The sequence below is a fragment of the Varanus komodoensis genome, unplaced genomic scaffold (assembly GCF_004798865.1).
Source record: "Varanus komodoensis strain SLA01 unplaced genomic scaffold, ASM479886v1 scaffold19, whole genome shotgun sequence".
Taxonomy (NCBI): Eukaryota; Metazoa; Chordata; class Lepidosauria; order Squamata; family Varanidae; genus Varanus; species Varanus komodoensis.
The window spans coordinates 17311106-17335830 of NW_025335550.1; the positions used below are offsets into that span (position 1 = coordinate 17311106).

General features: G+C 43.9%; 1 protein-coding gene across 1 annotated transcript; it reads right to left on the reverse strand.

Annotated features, from left to right (window-relative positions):
- Positions 1-18329: 18329 nt before the first annotated feature.
- On the reverse strand, positions 18330-23474 carry LOC123022417 (cyclin-dependent kinase 4 inhibitor B-like). Its single transcript, XM_044428118.1, has 2 exons — positions 23284-23474; positions 18330-18587 (listed from the first exon to the last, which is right to left on the reverse strand). The coding sequence occupies exons 1-2, from the start codon at positions 23413-23415 to the stop codon at positions 18330-18332; spliced, it is 390 nt and encodes a 129-aa protein (XP_044284053.1). The 5' UTR covers positions 23416-23474.
- Between the last annotated feature and the right edge of the window lie 1251 nt (positions 23475-24725).

Consider the following 24725-nt stretch of genomic DNA (forward strand, 5'->3'; position numbering starts at 1 on the left):
GATCGTGGCCGCGCTTGTTCCACCCACCCGTGCTGTGTTCAGTGTTGCTGGGAGAGGGCCCAGCCCGTTAGCCTTGCTATTTCAGTAGACGCAATTATCCGCAGCGTGCAAAGGCCGCAGTCTCCGTACCCGGCGGAGAGAAGCCCCCATCCCCGTGGGACTCACCGCGTGGTTTCCTTTGAGTCAGTGCGACGGGATCGACTGTAGCCCGGAACGCTGCGCGTAACTCGAGGTAGCGTCGGTCCGACTGGCAGGCCTGAGCGACTCTGGTTTGGGTTCAACTCGTGTGGCCAACGCCTGTGACTTCGAGGTAGGCCAAAAACATGGCTTCAGACATATGTCTAACATGTATTCCTTTTAAACTAGAGTGTTTTTGCTCTAAATAAATGCAGCGGTCCGATCTAAGGGGAGCACTTTTATGATCCGAATCAGTCCTCCTGTGTTTGCTTCTAGATTAAAACTGACAGATGCAGTTACCAGATGTACATAAAGTCAGGTCTCTTTGGCTCCCTCTTTCCGAGTGATGCTTTTTGGACTGGATTATAAAAGTAGAAGTCCAGGCCCAAGCAAACTGAAGTCCCATTTATTTCAATGAGTCTATTCTAAGTAGAGCTTAGTTGGCTACATCTGAGTGTGGTTTACAGACAGGGACAATAATCTTCTGGATTTTTTTTACACTTTACTGGTTTGTCCCAGTAACATTTCCTTGAGTATACATAATTTCCTGGATGGTGTTGGGTCTTGGGTCCCAAATCTCTGGGAGGCCACCCTGCTGTCCATGGGCACTTGCTGAAATAAACATCCAGGGCCCCTGGTGATTTCTGCTGAATCTGATCACCTGGGTTAGCTGACTTTGGGCCCACATGTGCTTCACCTCCATTTGCACCCCTCAACTCTCTCTCTCTCTCTCTCTCTCTCCTTGAATCTTTCTGCTTGAGGTTTTTTCCCCTGAAATCAAATGCCTCCCTCCACCCTTTTACAAATAGGGGTGTTTGTCAGGGTAGGGTCTATTAAGGATACTTTCACAGACTTTAGAGCACATGCAGAGGTGTGCTTTTTGTTGTTTTGTTGTCCTGGGGGCCTAAGCCTTGATTCTTTTCAGAACCCAGTACTGCTCTGACCCAATTTTGCATCTATAGTCTGGCAACCCATTGAATCTGTGGCCTCTTCCTTTTAGCTTAGCAGGACTACTCTAAAGTAAGCAAGCCATGCTTTTCAGAAAGGCTGAAATGTTTGATAAAGAGCCCGGATATGGGCTACAGTAGTGACATACAAATCAAATAAATAATTAAACAGTGTGGTGAAGTGGTTATAGTGTTGGGATTGGGGTCTGGGAGATCCAACCCACTGGGTGGCTTGGGCCAGTCTTCCCTCTTGATCCAACCTGTCACACAGGGTTGTTGTTGTGAGGATAATATGGATCCATGTAAGCTGTCCTGGGTTCCTCACAAGAGGAAAAAAGGCAGGATAATAATCCAATGTAATAATAATAATCTTGCACTGGACCCTCTGATTTTCTTCATAATTCCTCAGAAAGGCATGTTTAAAAACTTGCGAATACCCCTCCCCCCTTCTCATATATAGGAAGAGAAACTGAGGCACACCACAGTGTTCATAACACTCCAAGAATATGATCGAGTTATTACACATTTAAGGGGATCTCCCTTGCTCTTTGAACTGTTTGTCCCATTCCCCACCCCCTCCGAGTAATTTTAAATCCACTTTCTTAAGCTCTTTTAAAATAAAATAAATACGAGCACAGATGGGCATTGGACGTTGGTGGATCTCCCTGGATGCACAAGGAGGAAAGGGGCATTGCACAGAAAGGGCTGGATGGCACTTTTTTTCCTTCAGAAATATGTGTTGTGGTATTCATGCTTGAAATCTTAATCCTGCTAATTGCTCGGTTTGACTAACTTGTTTCGCTGCAGCTTTATTTCTGTAATAGACGCATTAATAAATCCAAGTTCCTGTTTGGTTTTTCTGAAGCACGTGTGCAATATCGCTCTGCTCAAAGAAGGAGCAGCCATATTAAATATTAGGAAACATTGTGTGTGAGACCAACTGCTTTTTCCGTGTCCAAACATGACCCTTTCATTCCCCCCCCCTCCAAATTGCTAAGGGCTTGCTCTGGAGAAAAAGGACTTAAACGGCTCCTTTTTAATGCTAAAGAGGCTGATCGAAGTACTGCAATTAAGTGCATGTTCGTCTTTGGACAGTAACGTGCATTTCTTCAAAATCTATTGAGTTCCTCTTGCTCCTACTGCTGCATAGGGCCCTGAAATCTTGCCGCAATGGCACTGCACCTTCTCTCCCCCACCCCAATTTGGTTTCATGCGAAATTAAGAGATGGGAAAATCCACAAAAACATGGGCGTGCATGTACAGACTTCTACAGACTTCTCCCTTGATCTCAAATGCTCAGGCCCACTCCCCAGAATTTATTTGAGTGGGTGAGGTACATATTGCCAAACTGAGCCACCCCTCTCACCCAAGAAAACACCTCTCTTTCCACGGAGATGTCCACTCGTGGTTTTTTTGCGGGGGCGGGATGGAGGAGAATAACCTGTGCCAGAACAGTTTTCTGTTGGTATGCGTTAGAGAGGGGAGGTTCATGGAGGAGCAAGCACTGCTTGACTTCCTAACACTCTTGAGGAAGAAATAGGGGTGGCCACATGTGTGCATCAGAACACACGCCTCTCTGGATCAGGACCATGAGGTTGCCCACCAGGGCAAGAAGCTTTGGCACAATGAAAACCGGTTGCCCTGGTTTTATTTCTGCATGGTCCAGATGAAAGGAACTTGTGTCCAATCCCAGCTTGTGCTATTTATTACTCAGAAGCAAGTCTGTGGATATCAGTAAGCCTTACTCCCAAATAAGTGTGCCTATGAATAAAAGCCCAGGGCTCCAATCCTAAACTTGCTTACTACAGAGTAAATCATTGCACACCATGTGGTATTTTCAGCTTCCTTCTCCCTGCCTAAACATTTATTTTATTTATTTATTAAAACATTTTTATGCTGCCCCATTCACCGAAGCCTAAATATGTTTAGGATTGCCGACATTCAGGAAGGAGAAAATAGGCTGTATCCGAAGATTGTAAAAGAAAGGACAAATAGAGTGCAGTGCAATGTTTCAATCTGTTTAGGAGCACCCAACTGCTCCAGAAGAGCTAGCTGGCAGATAAAGACATCCTTCTTACATGTTCTTGGGCTTTGCTTAAAATGTGTCTGAGTTGCAGCCAAGTTATTACTGAGAAGATTGGTCAAGTTCTGTTATGGAGAAGCCAGGCAGCTGTAAAGGGAATCTGCATGTGTGAAAAGAAAAGCTGTACTAGCCTGGAGCAGCAAAAGCAGGTAGAATCTGGAGGTAATAAAGACAGCACAGTGCAATCCTAATTTTTAAGTCAAAAACTAGTCTCACAGAATTCTGTAACAAGTAAAAGTAATACAGAATCCTGGTTTCAAGCCCATTTATACTGGAGCAAGCTCCATGAAAGTGTGAGTTAGTGCATATAGGACTATCTTGCAAAATGTGTTGTGGCACAATCCACATAAAAACCCAATTGATAAATAAATGGATGGTACTCCCTTTCTACCTTCCGAACTCAGCCAAGGTAGTTTGCAAAGTTGTCAGAAAATTAAAACCCTATTGAAATAAAAGTACTAAAAAGCCGTAACCAGTCTGGTGGTAGAGTAGCATTTAAAAATATATATTTTGGGTTACAATCCTATATATAATTACTCTGTGAGTAAGTCCCTATTTGACTCAGTAGATATGACTAAAATCTAAGATTGTGCTCTTCAAATATATAAATTTCAATAGAACACAAATAGGTGTAGCTACACAATTACAGTTTTAAAAGAACATATAAAACGAAAAGTAAGCAAAACCTGTATGGATTTCAGAATATGCCTCTTGATTTCCAAAAAATTGTATTATTTGTCTTCCTTCCCGCCTATTTTCTGTGCTTTCAAATAACAATGCTATTCTTTAAAAAAGAAAAGGGGAGAATGAAGCATGTGCTTAGATTCCCCTCCCCCGCATGGAACAAAAGTCATGCAAAATGCCTCATGTATAAAGAAGTAAACTGACAGAGGTATAGCTTACAGTTATTATGGAAAATACAAATATTTTGGTAAATAAAGGCATTTTGGAAGGCTTGGGCACTTTAAAATGGCAGGAGGAATTCTAAGCAAATGATCACAACTATTATAGTACTTTTATGCTAACACATGAGAAGGCTGTGTCTGTGCGAAGGCATGCACATGGCAGTTTACAGCGAGGTTTGGGGGCTTGCTTTCTTCTGAAATGCAGAGTTCTTGAAAATTTATTGGGAAAGAATGCAGTAATAGAGGAGACACTGGGATTTGAAGTTGTTACCTATATTTATCTCTATGGGTTGGCATAAGATGTGTGTTTGTATATGTCTTATTTCTGAGCAATGTGGCTCTTTTTAACTTAGAACAATTGCACAGAAAAAATAAAACATGCATAGACAAGTCTGCCCAAGAAGACTGAAGCCATTTTCTCTTGAAATCTTCCTTTATCAGTGATTGACTTCTATCTAATGGATGAGATCACAGTAGCAGGGCTTAATTCCTCTGCTTGTCTTTTCTAATCTGCTCTATTTGGATTCTCCTATTTCTGATCCCAGGTTTCATGCTTTCTACTGTGGACATCCCACATTTATCTTTTCAGAGAAGTTAACCCTAAACCCATCTTAGTGCTCATTTGTTTCACAGGAGACTGGCAAAAGCAAAATTGCCGGGTGGAGGAAAATGTTTGAGTAGAAAGAAATGCATGAGAATAATTCCTGACTTATCTTTGGTCACTGACCAAAGATAAGACCCAATGTTAGTGAAAGCCCCTCTTAATATATTTGGGCCTCAGTTTGAATATCAAATAGAATAGACTTTTAACAATAACATGGGTCTTAAAAATAAAAAAAAATCTTTTATAACTGACTGGGAAAGAATGTATCTGCGCACAGACTAAATAATACAGAAAAGACACAAAAGATCAACTTTGCACAGGATGAAAAAGGAAAAAAAAAAAAAAACCCAAGTTGCCTTTTTCATATCTAGTGTCATTCCACAAATGGAGTTCATATACATGGGGGGTGTTTGTGGCCAGTTTTAAATTTCAGGATTCACTCATCCTTTTGTGTCCTTACAATAGTAAAATATTATCATACAAAAAACCCTGTAGACAGTTCTTGATTTTGATGAGCCCAAGCTGTCAAATTTAGTGGCACCTCTTAGGTACAGGCCTACCTTATCCAGAAACAGAAAACAGAAGTAGCCCAGGTTTTTCTGAGGCCTTAGAAGACACACATGAAAAAATACGCACATTGGAGGGGGTGCTCTGTGATCATTTTTTTTCTTTCTGTGATATTTCTTCCCTCAGTGATAGTAGTAATTTACATTGTTTAAAAACATTTTCTCTAAATGAGCATTCTTTCTCAGAAGTGTGAAATTGTTATTGCAAAATTATTTGCATTTCTAAACCATTTCTAGAAATGGACTCACTTGGGATATCAATGTGTACCAGAATGTGATTTCAGCGAAATCACCTTTTAAAGACAGTCTGAACAATATCTGAAAGGCCTTCTGCTGCTCACAATGGGAAACACAATAGATTTATGTCTACATTCAAGAAGTCGCTAAATTAAAACAAACACAATCCTACTCAAGGGGAGAATAAACATTCATAGGTAGCTACAAATGCCAGAATCACTTAGACGAAGGGAAGAGGCAGATTGGAAAGTGCAGCTAGAAGAAGCACAACATTTTTCTTTCCTGGGAAAAGGAGTTCTCTGCACGAGCAAGATGCAAACCTAGGCTATACCAAGACGGCTCGAATGAACCCGCCGGGGGAGGCGCTGACTTGCTGGGCAGGTGGTCGGCATTTGCCTACCTGTTTTCGGCTGAGGGGCCAGGCTCGGCTGGCAGCGCGGCTTCCTCACGATCAGCATTAGAGAGTGGCGCAGAGGCCTGCTCCTTTGAGGATCTTTCAGTATGTCCCGGATGAGCTTGAGCAAAATAGGCTTCAGGCGACGCGGAAGCTTCCCGGGCCGGGCGCCTCGGATGGAGCATTTCACTCGCTTGCCCATGCCGCCTGCAAGGTCGCTGCGAGAGCGTCTGAGAGCGCGTGGCTAGCTTTTCTAAAGCCCGAGAGATGGGAGCGTAACGACATCCGGAGGAGGAGGAAGGGGGAGAGGGGGCGAGGGAGAGGGAGAGGGAGAGGGTGGCGGAGGGGCAGAGGGAGGGACGCTCATGGCTCCAGATTCTTACACAAACAGGTTTCGCTGTGTGGCAGCGTGCCAGCCCAGAGAACGATCCCGAGAAAGAGCAAGTGGTTCCTCTTCCGTTCCCCCTCCCCCGCGCCAGATATCCATCCCCAGGTTGCGTTTTGGTACAGCATGTCAGTGACAAAGCGGGGGTGGGGGTGGGGGAATGAGATCCATCCAGGCTACCACTGTTCTCCTCCCCTCCCCTCCATCACCCCATGCCCTTCCTCCTTTTCCTCCAGCTCCTCCCTCCTTCATTCTCGGCTACCAGCAAAGGACCAAAACTGTTTTCCTTTGCAAAGTCAAGGGCGAACCCCGACTCCCTCCCGCCCGCCCCGCCACTCAGAGAGCAAAAACTAAAGAACACACACAGTCCCAAACCCTCTGAGTGAAGAAGGGAGGCAATCAGGAAGACAGTCATGGCTTTCTTTTTTAACAAAGCGTTTATGACCTTGTTTTGCCAGTGTGATGGACTCACACGTGGCCCTGGCAGTGTCAGAGGCGTTCCCTTTTCAGGCGCTAAGTGCGCGGGGCGAGCGCGCGGGCGGGCGGGCTTGCTCGCTTGGTGTCCCGATCTCCTTCTCGCCTTACGTCAATGCCATTTTTTTTTCTCCCTATACTCTTAGATACACACGGCCACGTACATAATACATTGCACAGGCACGTTTCTGACTTCGAAGCCATAGGCAATTAACCTATCTCCACTCTTAAACCAAGCCCTCCCATGGTAAAGGCAAGAGATTAGCCAGTCGGAGAGGGACAACAAATAACGGGCAAGCCGCTTGTCGAATAAGACGCAAAACTTGTCTCTCCTGCTTGGAACTGCGGCCATTTCCGCGTTTGAGCGATTATTTGAATTGATGCGGCACTGTCCATAAACGGGAAGGGGCGGGGAGGGGGCGGAGCAGGCGCGGGACTGTGCGGCGCGCTGTCGACCTCCCAGACCTGGGTAACTGAACTCCCCCACGATACAAAGCAGCCGCTATCATTACAGAGAATGGGAAACTCGGCGCTGGACAAGCGAGCCCCATCCCGGCGCGCAGAGCTGGGCTCGGTCCGGGTTTGACGGCGCGGCGCGGCGCGGCGCGGCTCGCCAGCCAGCCAGCCAGCCAGTCAGCCCTCCTGCCGAGCTTTCCTTGCGACGCGTCAGCAAGCATGCGCCCGGCGAGCAGGCGGGTGGGGGGGGGCGTGCGTCTCCGGAGCGTTTGGGTTTTCATCCGTGAGCTGATATCGCAAAGAATAAGAGTTGTTGCTCTTATTCGAGTTTTTATAAATGCTTGCACTTATACACACACACGTGACCCACAACGCACGCTTCCTGTCCGTCTTGGATCGGTGACTTTTTAGCCGAGCGGAGATCCGGCGACCCCTCCTAGGCGTATTCCTTTCTCGCAAGGTCCCTCCGCTTAGTGTAGCGGCGCTGCACCTACCTGCAAGCGCTTGGAAGAGAGATGGGCTCCGATCGTCGCGAAGAAGCCGCAACAGACCCTTTCGCCGTCGACGCTGAGCAAAAAGAAACCTTCCTAGTTGTGCTTGGTGGTAAGAACTGACTTGGCTCCGTAATTCTCTGATTAGGGCCCGAAGTGGGTGGTCGCATTTCCCCGGTGAGCAGCGCCGCCCGAGCAGAGCGGAGCAAAGGGAGCGCATCCATTGACGCCTCCCACGCCTCCGTTCTTCTGGTCCGTTGGCGTCCGGGGTAAGCGCAAGAAGGGGCAGCGGGACATCGGCCACCGGGTAGACTAACCTTCGAGGAGGTGAGCTGTTAGGGTGATACGAGCGACTCTGTCAAAAGAGAAGGACTTCCTGGCGCTCGGGTTGCTTCTCTCCAGGGTGTGCCTTTCTTCTTGCTATTTCCATTATGCAACGTGAATTGTGCTTGGCAGTGGCCACGGGCGCAAGGATGACCGAGAATGCGTCTCCCTCGTTGTGCTAGAGGACCGATTATTCCGCCTATTTCTGCTATTATAAAACAATAACAAACCGCTTCTAAGATCATTTAAGCAAACCACAGAATTCTAAATCAAAAAGGGAGGAAAAAACCAACCAAAACACTTCACCTAGTAAAAACAAGATTTTCAGATGAACAACAGAGGGTCAATTAATCTGTCAGCACCCAGACAGCCAATTTCAATATTTTGATGCTTTGCGATGAGAGGCTTTAGACCCAAGCTTGTACAGTGGTTTTAAATTTAACCGTTGATCTGGGATTCCCCCGTGATCCCAAGTGCTGGGCCACAGGGAGTGATCATCCTTTTCTTCTGAAACAAACATACTCAGGCGGTTCCGTTTCTTCGTGGCAGGCTTCTGTATTTTCGAACAGGATATCATAGGCTGGGCATTTCTTTGTTAGCAGCACTTAGAATGTAATCCTATGCATTCTAAGACAGTAAAAATTCCTATGATTCTCCAGCTAACTTAAACATGCATAGGATCGTAGCCTTAAAAGACATACTTTCTGGGTCTTCAAACACGGTTTTTGTGCATTAATCTATCCATCTCCTATAGCTTCCTAGTATGTTCTTTATTTTTTCTGTCTTTGTAGAACAGCAGCCTTGTCCGGATTTAGATGCATTGCACTATGGCTTCTGAAATAATATATCTTGTTGTTATATGATTTATTGAGCTTTAAGAGTAAGATATTAGAGTAAGATAAGCAGAAGTAACAGCTATGAAAAAGTGTGTGAGAGAGAAACTCTGTTCATGGTCAGAGGAACTTTTATTCTTAATTATGTACTTTCAAGCCTTGGACTGTAATCCTGTGTATACTTACATGGGAAGAAGTACTATTTACATCAGTGGGGCTTGGTTCTGAGTAGGCATGTATAGGACGGTGGTCTAATCCTTCTTAGTTTCACTGAGCATAGCAGCTCAGTACTGAAAGGCAAAATTCTGATACAGAACTTCATACTTCCGGTTTCTGGTTCAAAAATTAGGGCATGTGGCAGCATCTGTGATCCCAAAGTAGCTGGAGATTTTGTGAAAGTGATAGTGAGTGCACATGTAAAAGAGAGTTGGCAAGGACGAGGATGAGACTGGCCCTGAGCCATGAGGAAGCCACCTTGACACCAACTGCCAATCAGTCGGCCATCTTAGCTCTGCTGCTGAATGTAGGCCTCAGCCTGACTCCATTTTCTGCAACTCTGTGGGCCCTGCTCTGTTCTAGCTACTTCTGCCTTCACATATAAACTAGTATGCTCATCATTTTTTCTCTGCAGCATGTTTTCTCTCAAAGAATGAAGATGCAGAGCACACACACACATGCCCATGATCTACTATGCACTCCTTGAAGTTGCCCACAAAGCATCCATCATCTGTTACTTCTTAGGAAAAGCAGGAGCACGAGAAAGTCAGCATCAAAGACAAACAAGTTCCTGTTGTCTTAATCATAATTAGCAATGCCATTGTCAGATCTAAACATTTATGGCACATGGTACTCCTGATGCTGGTGGATTTTAGCTCCCATCAAGCATGAAGAGAAGTACAGAGAAACGACAGCTGAAGAGCCACATGTTCCCTGTCCCTCTTTTATCTAGGAACAAGTGGGTAACATGAGGGAGTACTAAAAGGGACCCAACCCCAGGGCAGCCAGACTAGCACTTCTAGGGTCAAGGAACAAATTCCAGACTGGCACATAGGCCTTCACCATAAAGATGTGAGGGTAGATGGACTCCCCCCAATCTCTTTGATGACAGACTTGTCATTAAATAGTGACTTTTCCATTTGTTACCAGCTATCCAAGGTTGTGTGCAACTCTATCCACTAGGCCATACAAGCTCCCTCTAGTCTGTTTGTTGTTTGGCATTAATTTGGAGTCAGCTAAGAATCTGTAGTGCATTCTGGAACAGCAATATTTTTTCTGGCAAAGCTGGACTTTCAGCAGGGGTCACAATTATTCTTAACCCTTTCTGCATTTTAGCTGTCCCTTCACACGGGGCTTCAGGGGTAATTTCCTTTCTACACTTTGAACTATACTGAAGGCAGGAGAGCCACAGCTACTAAGGCACTACCAGATGGGCTATATACTTCTAGATAGTCCAACATTCAGTGTGAAAGCTGTAGTTTAAGCAAGGCTTTCCCATATGTAACTTTCAGCAATTTGAGGTCTAAGAATAAGGTATTTTACCTCCTAACTTCCACTGCTATCAGATGTGGGATTGCTCTCAACAGTTGCGCCTTCTCAGTGATGGCTCCATGCTTTTACAATACTTTCCCATGGTCTGGAAGCTTGGCCTATCTGCAGGGCATTTGTATGCATTCTTGGGGAGAAGTAATTCCCATTGTGCTGAGTGGGCTTATTTCTGATTGCATGTATGTATGATTCTGGCCAGGGCAACTTATTTTATATTGTTATTTCTTGTATTTTAATTTATGTTGTGAGCCGCCCCGAGGCTTCGGCGAATGGGGCGGCATAGAAATGTTTAATAAATAAATAAATAAATAAATAAATAAATTCCACTCTTCAGCTGAACTCACATAGGATTGCACCATTAGACAAGATTTTTTAATTGATATATTCACCATATATCTGTAGCAGCTATCCTATAACAATTTCACTGAGCAGCTGGCCCAACAACTTATTTATTTAACACTTTTGTATGCCGTCCCTTATGCATGGCATCTCTGGACGGCTTACAATCATTAAAACAACAAAAATAAAAGAGCAATAAATAGCAATTAACCAAAAATACAATTAAATACGTTAAATAAAAGTATATGTTAAACATTAAAATTTAAATTAGCTTTTTAAATAACAGTTAAAAGGAGTTAACCTGGTGCTGAAAAGAATATAAGCTCCTCCTCGGGCACCTCTCCATTCCATAATCATTCCATAATCTGGGCATCACTGCAGAGAAGGCCCTCCTCTGAGTAGATATCCTTTTTACCTCCTTCAGGGAGGGTTCTCTGAGCAGGCCCTCTCCCGCAGATCTTAAGGGGCATGAGGGCATATAATTTCAACATTTTAAAAATATATAAAAAATTAGCAGCCATTAAAAATGAAAGCACCATTAAAACACTGATTTTAAAAGTGAATCACCGAAGTATGGAACATGAGTGAGTTATTGCAAAGGTCTAGATGAATGAAAAGGCACCAAACAGACCACAAGGTTCGCACCAGCTGGCCAACAGTTACCCACCAGTTGTTCCACAGTCAGGGTATGATTACTGAAAAGGCCTTCAAGAAACATTGTTTTAGTCTGTTTTTATTTTTAAATTAAATATGCTGAGAGCTGTTCTGGTAACAATTGTCAGTGAAGTTTCTTCTGGGACATAAAGATTCTTCTTTAGACATCCGGGCAAATAGGCTGTCTGTGGTAATTAAAGTGAAACCTAGATAGCTCTTGTTTTTCCAATTCTATTTCAACAAGCTGGGTGCAATTGCTCAGGTCACTGATAAAATGCCTTTAGTGGTGTCTGTGAAATTGTCCTAGTGACATTAATGCATGCATGCTTTACAGATTTTCATAGGTCCCAAATAGTCTGTGTCCTGCTTACAATATGAAATAGACAATGAGCAAAACAATAGAAACCCAGAGACTTCTTCCAGGCCCTGCAAGACAAACTGGACAGTAGCAAGTGATGGGAGCAGCTCACTGCACCAGACTTGGAATTTCTGGGCCAGCCAGAAATTGTCTGTCTGACTGTCTGTCTGTCTTTAATTTTTTTAAAGTATATGATTGACAGTGAGTTGCTAGCCAGGCAAGTTTGTGGTTACAGACGCTCATTTCATTATTTTCACCTTTAAATATATTAGCCTTTTCTGCACAAAATGCCACTGATTCCCAAATATTTATGTGCCAGACCAGCAGAAGCAAACCCCATTTTATTTCTATAGTCATGACAGTACTTGAATTTGAGTTTAAAATGAGAAACTGCACATGTTCCAAGTTTTCCTTTAGAAAAATCAGATTTTTGTCATGTTTTATAAAAAGTTAATAGATGTAGAAGTAGGTGCAAAATAGGAAGTGGTTGTATGGGGGTTGTGGAAGACAAAATAAATGTTTGTTGTTTTCCTCACAACTAAAGCAATATATCTGACCATCAAAAGCCCCCTCCCCCAGCAGCATAAAACAGTTAAGTCCAGGGTGTAAAACTAGCTAACTGAGGCACTGAGTGGCTTTCCAAATGTTGTTGGACTACAAATCCTATCTTCCAAACCATTTGCCACCCTGGTTGGAGTGGTGGGAATAGTACTCCAGCTGTATCTGTAGGGAGAGTTTGCTCATCCCTATTCTAGGGGTAAGGATCCAGTCTGTTTTTGGTCTATTGAAGTTGAAGACCTTTCAACCATTGTTCGAGTTAGAATGAGATTGAAGAGCTTAAAGCCAACAGAATGCATCAAAGAAAAGGTGGGTTTTACGGAGGGAAACAAGAGAAATCTTGCAGCATGGTCTTTACAAGAAAAGACAGATTTCCAGGATTAAAATGCTTTGTTACTGCATCCTTGCCTCTTAATTGTGTGTATTCCTCCTGTTGTAATCCACTCTCATTCAGAGTCACAAAGATGGAAACTACAAGAATACACTGAGGGGTGGAAAAGGCATAGTGGCAATGAGCAGGCCAAAATATGGGGAAACTTAAGGTTAATTCATCTCCCCTCTGGACTCTTCCTATTGGTGCCTACCTGCAACTTACCTGACAGGCAGTTGATTTTCTTGAGTTTCTACATTGGTGGGGTTGGATCATTCAGATGGACATATTTTCTCAGGGCCATTCTTATCTGGTATCTTTCATTATGTTGTTCATTCATTTTTTGCAATCAGATTATTTTATGAGCAGAATAAGAGAATTCTGTTCCAATTGTGCAAGTCTATAGTAGCACAAGTGTGCATTTGCACAACCTCCCCAGTTTAAAAAAAACTCCTGGTTTGTATGTCCACACTACTTGGAAAAACCTAGTCTGCAGTGTAATCCACAGGTCAGTGTAATAGAAATCCAAACTGAATTGAATCCAGAAATAGATAAGACTACCACCAGATTAAAATGTACATCCAGATTAAAATGTCATATATTTAAAATTTTTAAATTGAATTTCCAAAATTTTAAATTTGTACAGTTTATCAACTGGACACACTGTTGGTGGTCAGTGTGCAAAGACTTGATTAGGAGACATAAAGTGAATCCTGGGAAGGTGCAGTCTCCTTTGTGGGTAAGTGCTATAAACACATAGATGTCTTTAATCAGTTGGTTGTTATTGTTCATGATACACTAATATTCTTTCAGAGAAAGATGGGGGATCTCCACCCACTCACATGTTCTAACCCCAAACAATAAGATTAGAAGAGTTCATTTGGGCAGACAAGGCATCCACTGAGTTCGGGACTCTGTCTCCAAGGTTAATCACAGAACAAGACCATGCATTTCTTCTCAGAGGCAAATTCCATAGGATTCCATAGGATTGACTCCCACCGAAGCACAATGAAGAAAAATCCTCCCCTAGAGTCAAGCCAAATAAACATTAGATGAAAGGTAGGGAGGTTTTACAGACATAGTTTTTATTAAAAGATATTTCTATTATAGCCCACTCCAAATAATTAGGATGGGTAACAAAACCCCCCACCAAAAGCTCCCCAAACAGACTGACACTTCAGCAAAGTCATTTGGATGCTTGATCTCATTTCCTGGCTTTACCAACCCTCAAAGTGCATCTCAAATTGGTAGACCATGCAAAGAAAGGCTTTTTCAGTCCATGGGCTAAATTTAGTTTCTGAGAAGCTCTTAGGTGCCTGAATTCCAGTAGGGGTGGGCTGGGCTGAAGACAAAACAGGAGAGGTAAAAAATATAATATTCCAGCATATATTAGATTACATTTTTTCCTTCTAGTAACAAAGAAAAGGAATTCCAACTTTTTAAAACAGTGGAAAATTGCACAAAAGGTGAGAAACCACCAATCCATCCATGGGTGGGGGCAAGGAGGAAATGGTGTGGGGTCACAGGAAAGAGGTGCAGCCATGTGGGGAACCCTAGAGGGCTGGATATGAACCTCTGGCTTGAGGTTCCTCACCCACAGTAAGATACTGCTTCTTACGGTTGACATCCCATGGTTGACATTTCCCCTGAGAGCTCTTAGCTGGGTTAAGAGCTAGTTTGCATATTGTGTAAGTATCTTTCCTCAGGTTTCCTAAACTGTAGCCATAGATTGTCTCACTAGCTACATGTCTCTTGCCCCTTGCATGGATTCTGGTCACTGTATTTTGAACAAATGCAGGGTAGGGACAAGGAAACATGCAATAGGGTGGCAAAAGATTCACATGAGGAAAGCTGCAAAGCAACATGCCATGGGAAGGTGGCTTCCTGTGGCAAATTTAATGCAAAACTCCCCTCTCTCCTGTCTAGTGAGATCTCATGTTTGGTATTAGCTGCTTTTGAAAAATAGAATTTTGTAGGAGTGGTTACAGAGTATAGTGAAGCGTCTAACGCAACGGTGAACTGATAGGCAGAAATGCTTTTAAGAAGCTGCTTTTCTGCCCTGGTTTGGACTAAATGCATTACTTTATTAATGTAGAAAACACAGCAGTTCATTGAAAGCCAGTGTGGTATACTGATTAGAGCACTGGGCTGGGACCCAGGAGATCTGGGTTCTAGTTCCTACTGAATTGATGCAGTCACCGGCTCACATCCTAATGTATCTTACAGGATTGTTGCGAAGATAAAATGGAGAGAAGAAAGAAAATGCAAGGTGCCTTCGAGTCCGTGCAAGAGGGAAAAAGGTGGGATATAAATGTAATGATCAATGGAAATATAATTTGTTTTTATATTATAAATACATTCTATACCATCCAATAGCCAAAGTGCCCAGGATGGCTCACGAAAATTAAACCAAAAAATCTGACATTCTGAAAACATAATACAAAACCTTTAATATACAAAAATCTTTAAACAGTTTAGGGTGTAGTTGTGTGTATATTTAGATGGAAAAAGGCCCTAGAACTTCCAGTATTATATCCAGCCTATATGGATGGTAAATGCTGGGAGTTGTAAGAATTTTTTTTGTCTAAATCTACATAGGATTGCACCCTTAAACAGCTATAAATTATTAACAATAAAAATATCAGGACCTGATAAAACATTTGACATTAAAAATTCCATCACATGCTTCAGGCATCTGGGAGTAGAGAAAAGTCTTGATGTGACACTGAAATGATGAGAACATTAATGCCAGGCTGGCCTCAATGCAGAGTTTATTACATAATGGAGCCACCACAAAGAAGCCCTTTCTGTTGTTGCTATCCTTTGATCCTCACTCAGAGAATTACAAAATAGGGCCTCGATGTTGATCCTATGGTATAATTGACTGCAGTGTATAAAACAGACTATATACTTGCTACTCCATTTATTTACATGGCTACTTGAAAGGAGCAAGATTGGGATGATGATGATGATAATGATAATGATAATATGCCTGGGTTTGGTGGGGCATATCAAAGTACCAGTTATGATCCTGTTGGTACATTGTATCTCCTAGGTGCACTGAGGGCTTTCAAAACTGTAAATTTAGAAAGCAAGAAAAACACAAATTTGAATATAAATAACAGAGCTAAGTCAATAAAACACTGTATAATTTGTATATCACAGATAAAGAATACTGATATGCGTACTTGGTGAACTATCACTTCACATGTACCGTTATCCCAGAGAGATATCTGCTTAGAATGAAGTCCCACTGAGTGCAATATGGCTTACTCACAGCTTGCCTGCAATCCTTTGCAAACTCTACCATGGAGTCCTGTGAGAACCTAAGCAAGCAGCTTTAGATACAATCCCATTTGGGACTCCCTACTCCTACCAGGATCAGGGTCTCCTACTAATTCTGTCTTTCAAAATAGTATCATGTTGTTGTGTCTACCGACCACTTTTTGACTCAGCTTGCTTTCTTTATCAAAAATGGAAGCATTCAGCAGTACTCTGTAATGGGGTGGGCAGCTTAGAGGGCCACTGGCTTTGCTGGTGAGGACTGATGGAAATGGTAGGCCAAAACTTCTAGAGGGCCCGATCTCAAAGAACTGAAACACATACAGTATTCCTCTCTGGCTGTTCAGATATTACTGAAACCAATACTAGCGCAGCTAGCTTTTCACTGACAAGCTAGTCTCTCTTACTGTCCTTACCCACGGCTCTCAGAAGTGCAAAGTATGTCAGTCCTCTGTGGGGCACACCATTAACAAAATTAGTCTGGGGCATAGAATTCAGTGTGCCCACTATAACTTTCTGGTTGGTGTATTTAAAAAAAAATGTGGTTTCGGTTCTAGGAAGCATCACAGAATGTTAGAACCAGAAATTCTTTGGAGGTCATCTAATCCAGCCCCCTGCTCAGGGCAGGAATATTGGAACAAGAGTGTCCCTAATAGCTACCACTCAGCCTCTGTCAAAATAATACCAGCACTCTGTTCTGCGTTTGTGGTGCTTAGCGTTAGGAGATCCAACCTCACTCTCTTTCCACTTCCTGCAGGCAGAGTATGAGTGTGCTAAAATTCTCTTATTACAGAGAAACTTTCCCCTAACTGGGCGGCATATCAAAGCACTGTTTTGCTGATATGTCAAATGATACGTCATTAAGCTGTTTTGGCAGGAGCAGCATGACTAAATGTTTTACTTCATGATGTGCCCAATTGAGAACTTATTTCCAAATAAACATACTGAGGGTAGGCTTAATACCTTATATACATTCCCTGAATGAAAATATCTGCCTAGCTATTGGTATTCAGTTCCTTTCAGTAGGGTTTTAACTCAGGTTAAAGCATCTTCCTTGAACAGCTACAAACCAGAATGCTCAGTGTGCTTCGATCCTGCTGAAATCAGTGGGTGTTGGGAGTTTCACTGTGCCCTAAATTTGGTTTATTACAGTGTGATTTGGGTGCCTTTAGTTTTTTTGAGAATGTACACTATGTATGTAGTGTCATATACTTAAAATCCTGACCAGGATATAATTTTTTTAAAAAATATAATTTAATACATTATAATTTTGTAAATAATAATTTATACAAAAATTACAAGCTTTCAATGCAGTCAGTTAACTAACTGCTTAATTCTTTCTCATGTATTTGAAATATGCTTCTTTGAAAGCCCATCTCACCATATTGATGTTGATTATATCTAGATAAATTTAGATAATCTGGTAGATTTGCAGGGGGGGAGGAATTTCATTGTTTTAATGTTTCTGATATTTTAGGAACTGGGAAGCACCAGTGTGAGCTTGAAGTGTTTAACAAAAAAATGCTGACTTAAAGCACAACTTTTATGGAGTCTACTAAGAAGTAAGCCCAACTGTTTTTAATGGGAATTACTCCCAGGTAAGTTTGCATAGAATTGCAGCCTTAGTCAAAACAAAACAAAACCATAGGGAAAAAACACAATCAAAAGTGGGGCTCATGAGTTCTCTTGCAAAAGCTGCCCTTCATTCTTTCATTTTTCAGCTACTTGTTTGCAGTCTGCAAGTAGAAGTGAACACATGCTTGTGCAAATGAAAGCCAAAGAAAAGTCAAGCACCCTCCTCCTTCTTCCAGTGCCCTCCCCCCCCCAAAACCTGCTGACATGGCACACGTAGAAAACTTTTTACACCCCCAGAAATACTATTATTTCTTTGACAATGGAAGCAAGATAAACAAAGGGGGAATAATCGGAAACAACCAGCAGCACCAGGTAGTATAGCTGAGCTGTACCATCAGATGCACTGTCTATGTGTTCATAGTTCAATTGCCCCATTTTATCCTTATACACAGAAAACTAGCACAGGCAGGAGAGAGGCTGTGGTCCATTCCTGTCTCTTGACATGCTAATTCTTCATGTGTGGGTAGTGTGCTTATAGGGGAAGCAAACACCCTGCCTTCATTTTGGAGTAGCAGAGTTGAGGAAGAGCCAGACTGTATATTTCTTGAACTCCGCCCTGCCTGCCTCTCAGTGAGAGAGAAGTATGTGGCGAACCATATAGTAATAGGCCAGACCTCTTGAAGTCTGCCCTGGGCTGCTAGTCATAGCATTTCTCTAATGTGGCACTCTCCTCTTTGTGCTTTTCCTGACCCCATGACTGCATCCCTTATTTTCAGCCAGACAGCTCTTGGAGGTAATGGACCACAAAGAAATGGCCCCCATTCTTGGCCAGGTCGATCGGGAGGCGGCCTTGATGGTTGGGCAGGTCGAACCGAGCCCCACCTCCATGCAGCACCTGCAGGGTGTCCAGGAACCCTTCGCAGGCCACGTCGTGAGCCGGCAGGCAGCCGGTGGAGGGGTCTGGCCGGTTGGGGTCTGCTCCTCTCTGCAGCAGCAGTTCTGCCACTCTGGGGTTCCCCATCATCATGACCTGGAGGAAGGGGAATGAGAGAAGTCCAGTCATGATTCTGGGAAGTGCTTAGGCTGTCCTCTGTTGAGCTGCCCGCCAGAGTTGGGAAGAAGACAGGTCTCCAGAAATTTGGAAGCTTCTCCCCAGAAGTCCCACTCAGCGTGGCCCAGGGTCAGGAATGCTGGGAGTTGAAGCCCCAAACATCTTTTAGTCTAATTTAGGGCCACTGAAAGTGAAATGCCTCTTTTCCTTTCAGTCTTATTTATTTTTCAAGAGCAATTTAATTTGCCACAATTAATGCTGCAATTCTTTGCACACTAACTTGGGAGTAAACCATCAGAAAATAATGAGAGGTTCTTAAAGTCAAAAATGTATAATTAACCAAACAGTCAGGAATACACTGAACAGTCAGGAAAATACTGAACAGTCAGGAAAATACAACCACCACAGCTGGAGTGAATTTTCTGGGCACTGGGATGATCAGCCTCAATCGGTGAGAGTTCCAACAGTGGGTGCCAACTGCTGAGAAGCCTGGGCTCCTTGCAGACCTCTTGCTGCATGTTAATCTAAACAGGGCTTCTTCCCTAGATCTTAAACTATTACCACCACCACAGTAACAATAAACTGGAAGTCCAATTTTTATTTCAAATGAAATTCATGTGAGTTAAGCTGCAGTGCTGAAACATATACTTGCTGGGGAACTAGCCCAGTAAACCTAATGGGACTTCTCAGTTAATCATTTTTATTACATTGCATTTTTATTCTACTTTTCCTCTTGTGAGGAACCAAAGGCAGCTTATAAGATTCTCCTCCTCTCCTTGTTACCCCATAACAACAACCCTGTAAGGTGCATTAGGCTGAGAGTGAGTGAGGGGCCCAAAGTCTCCCTGTGAGCTTCATGGTTGTGTGGGAACTAGAACTTGGCTGTCCCAGGTTCTCAGCTCAACACTTTCTCCACCACACCAGCTTTCAACATATATGCACTGTTATTCAGATCACAGCCTGAGATAACAGGATCTACAAATACTCTGTATTTATTTATCTACATTTTTATTCTGTCTTTTCCTCTAAGGAACCCAAGGAGGTGTGCACAGTTCTCTTCCTATCTATTTTATCCTTATAGCTGACAGGCCCAAAGTCACCCAGTGAGCATCATGGCTCAGTGTGAGATCTGAACTTTGGCCTTCCCAGTTCCACATGCTAACTGTTGCAACCAGACTGTCCATTGATTATTAAGGCAAATGGGTTTGGTGGTTCTTAGCATTGGGAAGAAAACCTTCAAAGAGGCTGTGCTGGTAGCCCTCTTCAGTACCCTAAAATGGAGTGAGTCACTGTTGTGAGGCAGAGAGTTCTCTAATTAAGACCAGATCTGAGAGACATGCAGCTGGGGCTGCCTGTGTTTTTGTTCGGTGAGTTGGGTGGAAGGAAAAACAGATTGATGGGAAAGCCCAGCTACCAATTGGATGAACACGCAGCCAGTCTTATCAAACCCCAGTGTTGACATGTGATAGTATAAAAATGAATGGATGTTTACCAAAGGCCTGGGTGTACTCGCTATTTTCTACAGTCTCTTTAAACACAGGCTTGTTTGATCAAAGGGCTAAAGAACGGGATTACCTTGGGCTACACAGACCAAACCTGAACATGAACAAGAAGCTTGCCTTAGAGGGTGACTCTTCCTCTCTTAGGCTCATGTAAAGTTTGCAGCATGTTCTGCAGCCTAGCTAAGATGGAGTAGACCACAGCTTGTATTTTTGTTTATTTGCTGATGGCAAGGAAGAGCTACAGCCGAAACCTAGTGAAGAGTGTTCTTTGATTTTGAGCCCCTGACTTCCCAAGGGACACTGGACCAGTCAATTGCAACATCGTAAAATGGCCGATACACATTGGGAGTATTTTGTCTAAGGAGGAGCACTATAAATTGACATTGGAAGACAACTATTTCTTCTCGTTTCTGTTTGTTGAGAGAAGGAACAAATTAGATGCAAAGCCAGGATGGGAGTGTTTCCATGCTCCAGCACAGACTCTATTGGTTATATGTTTTATTGCTTGGATAGTTTTAATGTATTTGATTCTATTGATTGTTTTAATGCATTATGAGCCATCTGGAGATGCCTTGCATAGGGGACGGCATACGAAAGGTTTAAATAATAAAATAAAATAAAATAAAATATATAAAGTCATTTACTTTTGACAGGGAAAAAAATCCTACAACTTAACAGCTGGCTGAAGATGTTGGGCTTTTTTTTTTTTTGGCTATCAAAACATACATTGGATTGTGCCCTTCAACATTTAATGATAAAACTTTGTGCATGAAAAGAAAGTTTAGCAGGTCCAGGAATAAGATTCAGTACACATTTGCTAGGAAGCCCCATGGGGAAGGGTACTTACTCTAAGGAGGTGTGGCTCTCATTATGCACATTTCAGTGAAGGATAGTGGAAGTGGAGCTGGAGAAGAAAGTAAGCTTTCGATTCTAGCTGTGACTAGAAGGAAGCCATGTTCAGCTCAATCAGGTTTACATGCAGGGGAATGGCTGTAGGATTGTGGCTTGCAATCCTGTGTCCATTTGCCTGGAAGTAAGCCCCACTGAATTCAGCAGGGCTTCCTGCTGAGGAGGCATGGTTAGGGATGCACTGAAACTGAGAAATCAGAACTCACCAGGACAAGGGCAGGCAGGCTGCACTTTCTTAGCCTCCCTTGCTTTACAACTGTGCTGCTAGTATTTCAGCTTTATGATGAGCTGAGGAAATGTAAATAAACAGGAAAACTCCTAAGTCTTCCTGGTGCTCAAAATTCAGAATTGTAGATGAAGCATAGCAGAAACAGGCAGATAAATGCTTTGCAGCAGGCACTTGATGGTGGTAACTGAGTCCGAACACTCTTCCTACTCATCTTCTGGAAACTGACACATATATGGCTTCTCTAGCTTCAGTGCTGGAAGGATATTATCCATTCGTTCACATATGCATTCATCTATAATATTCATTGTACCTCACTTTTAAAATGACACCTATGGGGGGGGGGTGTCCTGTCGTTTAATGAAGAACCACTATTTACACTTTCTCCTCACAGATAAACCTCTGTCTCACAAATAAAAGGAAAGGCTTCTTCATGGTTAAACCACGGAATTCACTTCCACGAGATGCAACAATAACCATCACTTTTGGGCACTGGACACATTTCTGGGGAAGGCTACCAGTCGCCACCAGTCCTGATGGCCATCCATGGTATGCCTGTGCACAGGCGCTCCAGGAGCCATAAAACTTCCTGGTAAGTGTGTTTAAGTCTGCAAATTGTCTGCACTTAATTGCAGTTGCATTGAATGGGACATTTTGAGTAAACATACACAAGATTCCACTGAAAAATGCATTTCTTCCTCATGCAGTATGTGAATCTTTTATTCCAGAATAAGGACAGAAAAAGTAATGGCTAACATACAATGGCTGACAGTTGTGCTTTTTCTGTTCTGTTCTGTAGTACCTTTGGGCATGTAATGTAGAGACCTTGTCTGCACATAACAATATGGATTACAAATTGAGTATGGATTGCAATTAAATCTTGGGCTGTTCTTATGAGCAAATACTGCAGTATAGTTTAAAAATAGGTGATTTATTATGAACAATTAAGGAAGAAATTCCAGTTCTTGGGTTATAAACTCTGGATCCATTGTGATGCACAGTGGATCCTTAAACCATCAGGCAGAATTTATAAATAATGGCAACCCATGATTCAGCAAAAAGCCAACGCAACCTCCACTCAAGTTGTCATTAGGTGTATATATATTTTCAAGAAAATATGATTGTCGAAAAGTTATGCCGTTGCAACCCCATGGACAATATTCCTCCAGGTTCTCTTGTCCTCCACCATGCCCCAGTACACGCAGCCCACACCCACCTCTCCAGCGACCCCATCCAACCATCTCAGCCTCTGCCGTCCCCTTCTCTTTTTGCCTTCAATTGTTCCCAGCATCTCAAGGAAATAAAATACCACCAAAAGAAATTGGAGCCACTTTCCTCTGTTAGGGTACCTTGAAATGTTCCTAACTTTGGAAGTAGCAATTGAGCTGAGGTGGTGGTGGGGAATACCTGGAAAGTGCCTGCCAAAAGCCAAAGCTCTGCCATGCCCCCCCCCCAAAAAAAGCAGCAACACGAAACAAAACCCCCCTGTTGGGTCGTTTGGACACATAACCGGATTTTTTAAAAAAGTGGAGCCTACCTCTGTATCATTCATATTTTGCATCTGAGCGGTTTTATAGTTGTTTTTCTTGGGGAGGGCTGTGCATTTGGGAAAGGTACGGGTGCAGTTTTGAGGTGAGCGTGCGTCCTGATTGTCAGCCCTAGACGGGGCGAATCTGCGGGCTCAATTTGTAGGGTTGCAGCCCTAAACACGGAACCTGGACAAGGATTCCATTGGATCCTCTGGAACTTCGGGGCACCCGGCTTTCGACTGGGCGGACCTCACTGTCGGGCTACGGTGCCTGGGACTGCGGCCTCGGGAAGGTTTAACCGAGGTTGATACGAGCAATCACCGCTGGGCTGCGGTCTCCTGCCCTTCTCCGGCCGCGGACTGTCAAAGCCCAGCCAGTCAGCTCCTTCCTGGACGGCGCTTGCTGCTCAGCGCCGAGCGTCGACCCGTACGGGCCGCACCTTTTCTCCTCTTACTCCACCCTGTGGATCTCTGGCGCATCTGCTGCCGCCGGTCCCGGGAAGGACTCACCTGGAGCGGGGTCCTGCCGAAGGAATTCAGAGCGTTGGGGTCGGCGCCGCTGTCCAGCAGCCTTTCCACGGCTCCCGTGTCCCCCCGAGCAGCGGCGTTCGCTAGCAGGTCGTTGTTCCCACAGGGATCCATGGGGACTCCAGCGGCATTTGCGACGGCTGCAGCTCTCGGTCCGGCGGCACTTTCGCTCTCTTCGGTGCGGTGGGCTGCGACCTTTTTACCATCTCCTTCCATCCTTGCCCGCCCTGATCGCGTCCCTCCGCTCCTCCCCGCCCGAGCCCGGTCTCTCTTCCCCGTCGCTCGATCCTCTGGCCGCTGCGCGTCTCGGTGTCCGGGCCTTTCCTCCGCCATTCGCCAGGTCTTCAAGCCTTTCGAAGCGCTCCCCCTAGCGCCCTGCACGGGGCCTTGGTCATGCCCGTGGAGCGACGCTTGGGCGCCTGTAAAAGGCTGGCCGAGGCTGGCTCTGCCCTGTTCCAACATTTTCCTCCCTGGGAGCGCTGCCGCACCGCCGCGCGGACAGCCTCGACTTCTGGACTGGACTTCCGTCTCTCTGTCGGTACCTTAGTTTTGCGTGCCGCCGGTTAAGCAAAAAAGAAAAAAACAAAAACCTTTAAGAAGTGAACTGGTGGACGGGAAGAAGCGAACCGCACCTTCCTCTCTTGAGTTGCTAGTCCAGCCTTCCCTAAGGTGCCCTCCAGACGTTTTGGACTTCAGTTCCCATCGGCCGCAGCCAGCAAGGACAATGGCCAGGAAGCTGGGACTTGCAATCCAAAACATGTGGAACGTGCTGGCTGGTTTGTTATATTTCTAATGCAAAGCCCTGTAAGATTACTCAGAGGCAACTCTGTGCCTCCTCACCCGTGCAGCCCGAACTAGTACAGTCCAGAAACTTGCTAACACAGTCTCCCCTGTCCTGTGGAAGAAGTGTTTATTTGCATTACTCTGCGAAGGGAGACAGCATCCTCTTGCAGCCTCCTGCAGCCAAGTGAGGAGAAGCCCCAGTGTTGCCAGAGATCTTGACTGCTGGATCTGAAGCTGCCTTGGTTTGGATGCAAGGGACTGCTTGCACTTGTAATGGGGAAAATGGCATTGGAATGGGAATGGGGGAAGCACACAGCACCCAGAAAACACCAAGCAGTTGTTGGTTGAGGGAAAGGAGGTTGGGCTAAGGCAGTGATGGCAAACCTTTTAGAGACCGAGTGCCCAAACTGCAACCCAAAACCCACCTGTTTATTGCAAAGTGCTAACACTGCAATAAAACCTGAATACTGAAGTTTTAGTATAAAAAAACTCATACATTAACATCTTTTGTCTTAAAAGAAAAACACAATAACAGAGCTTTCAATGATACAAACAGCTTTTTATTGAAAGGTAAAAGTTTGCATTTGGCGTGCTTTTGCACAATTAATGTGATCTTTGCTGTTGTATGCATGCTGGTTTCA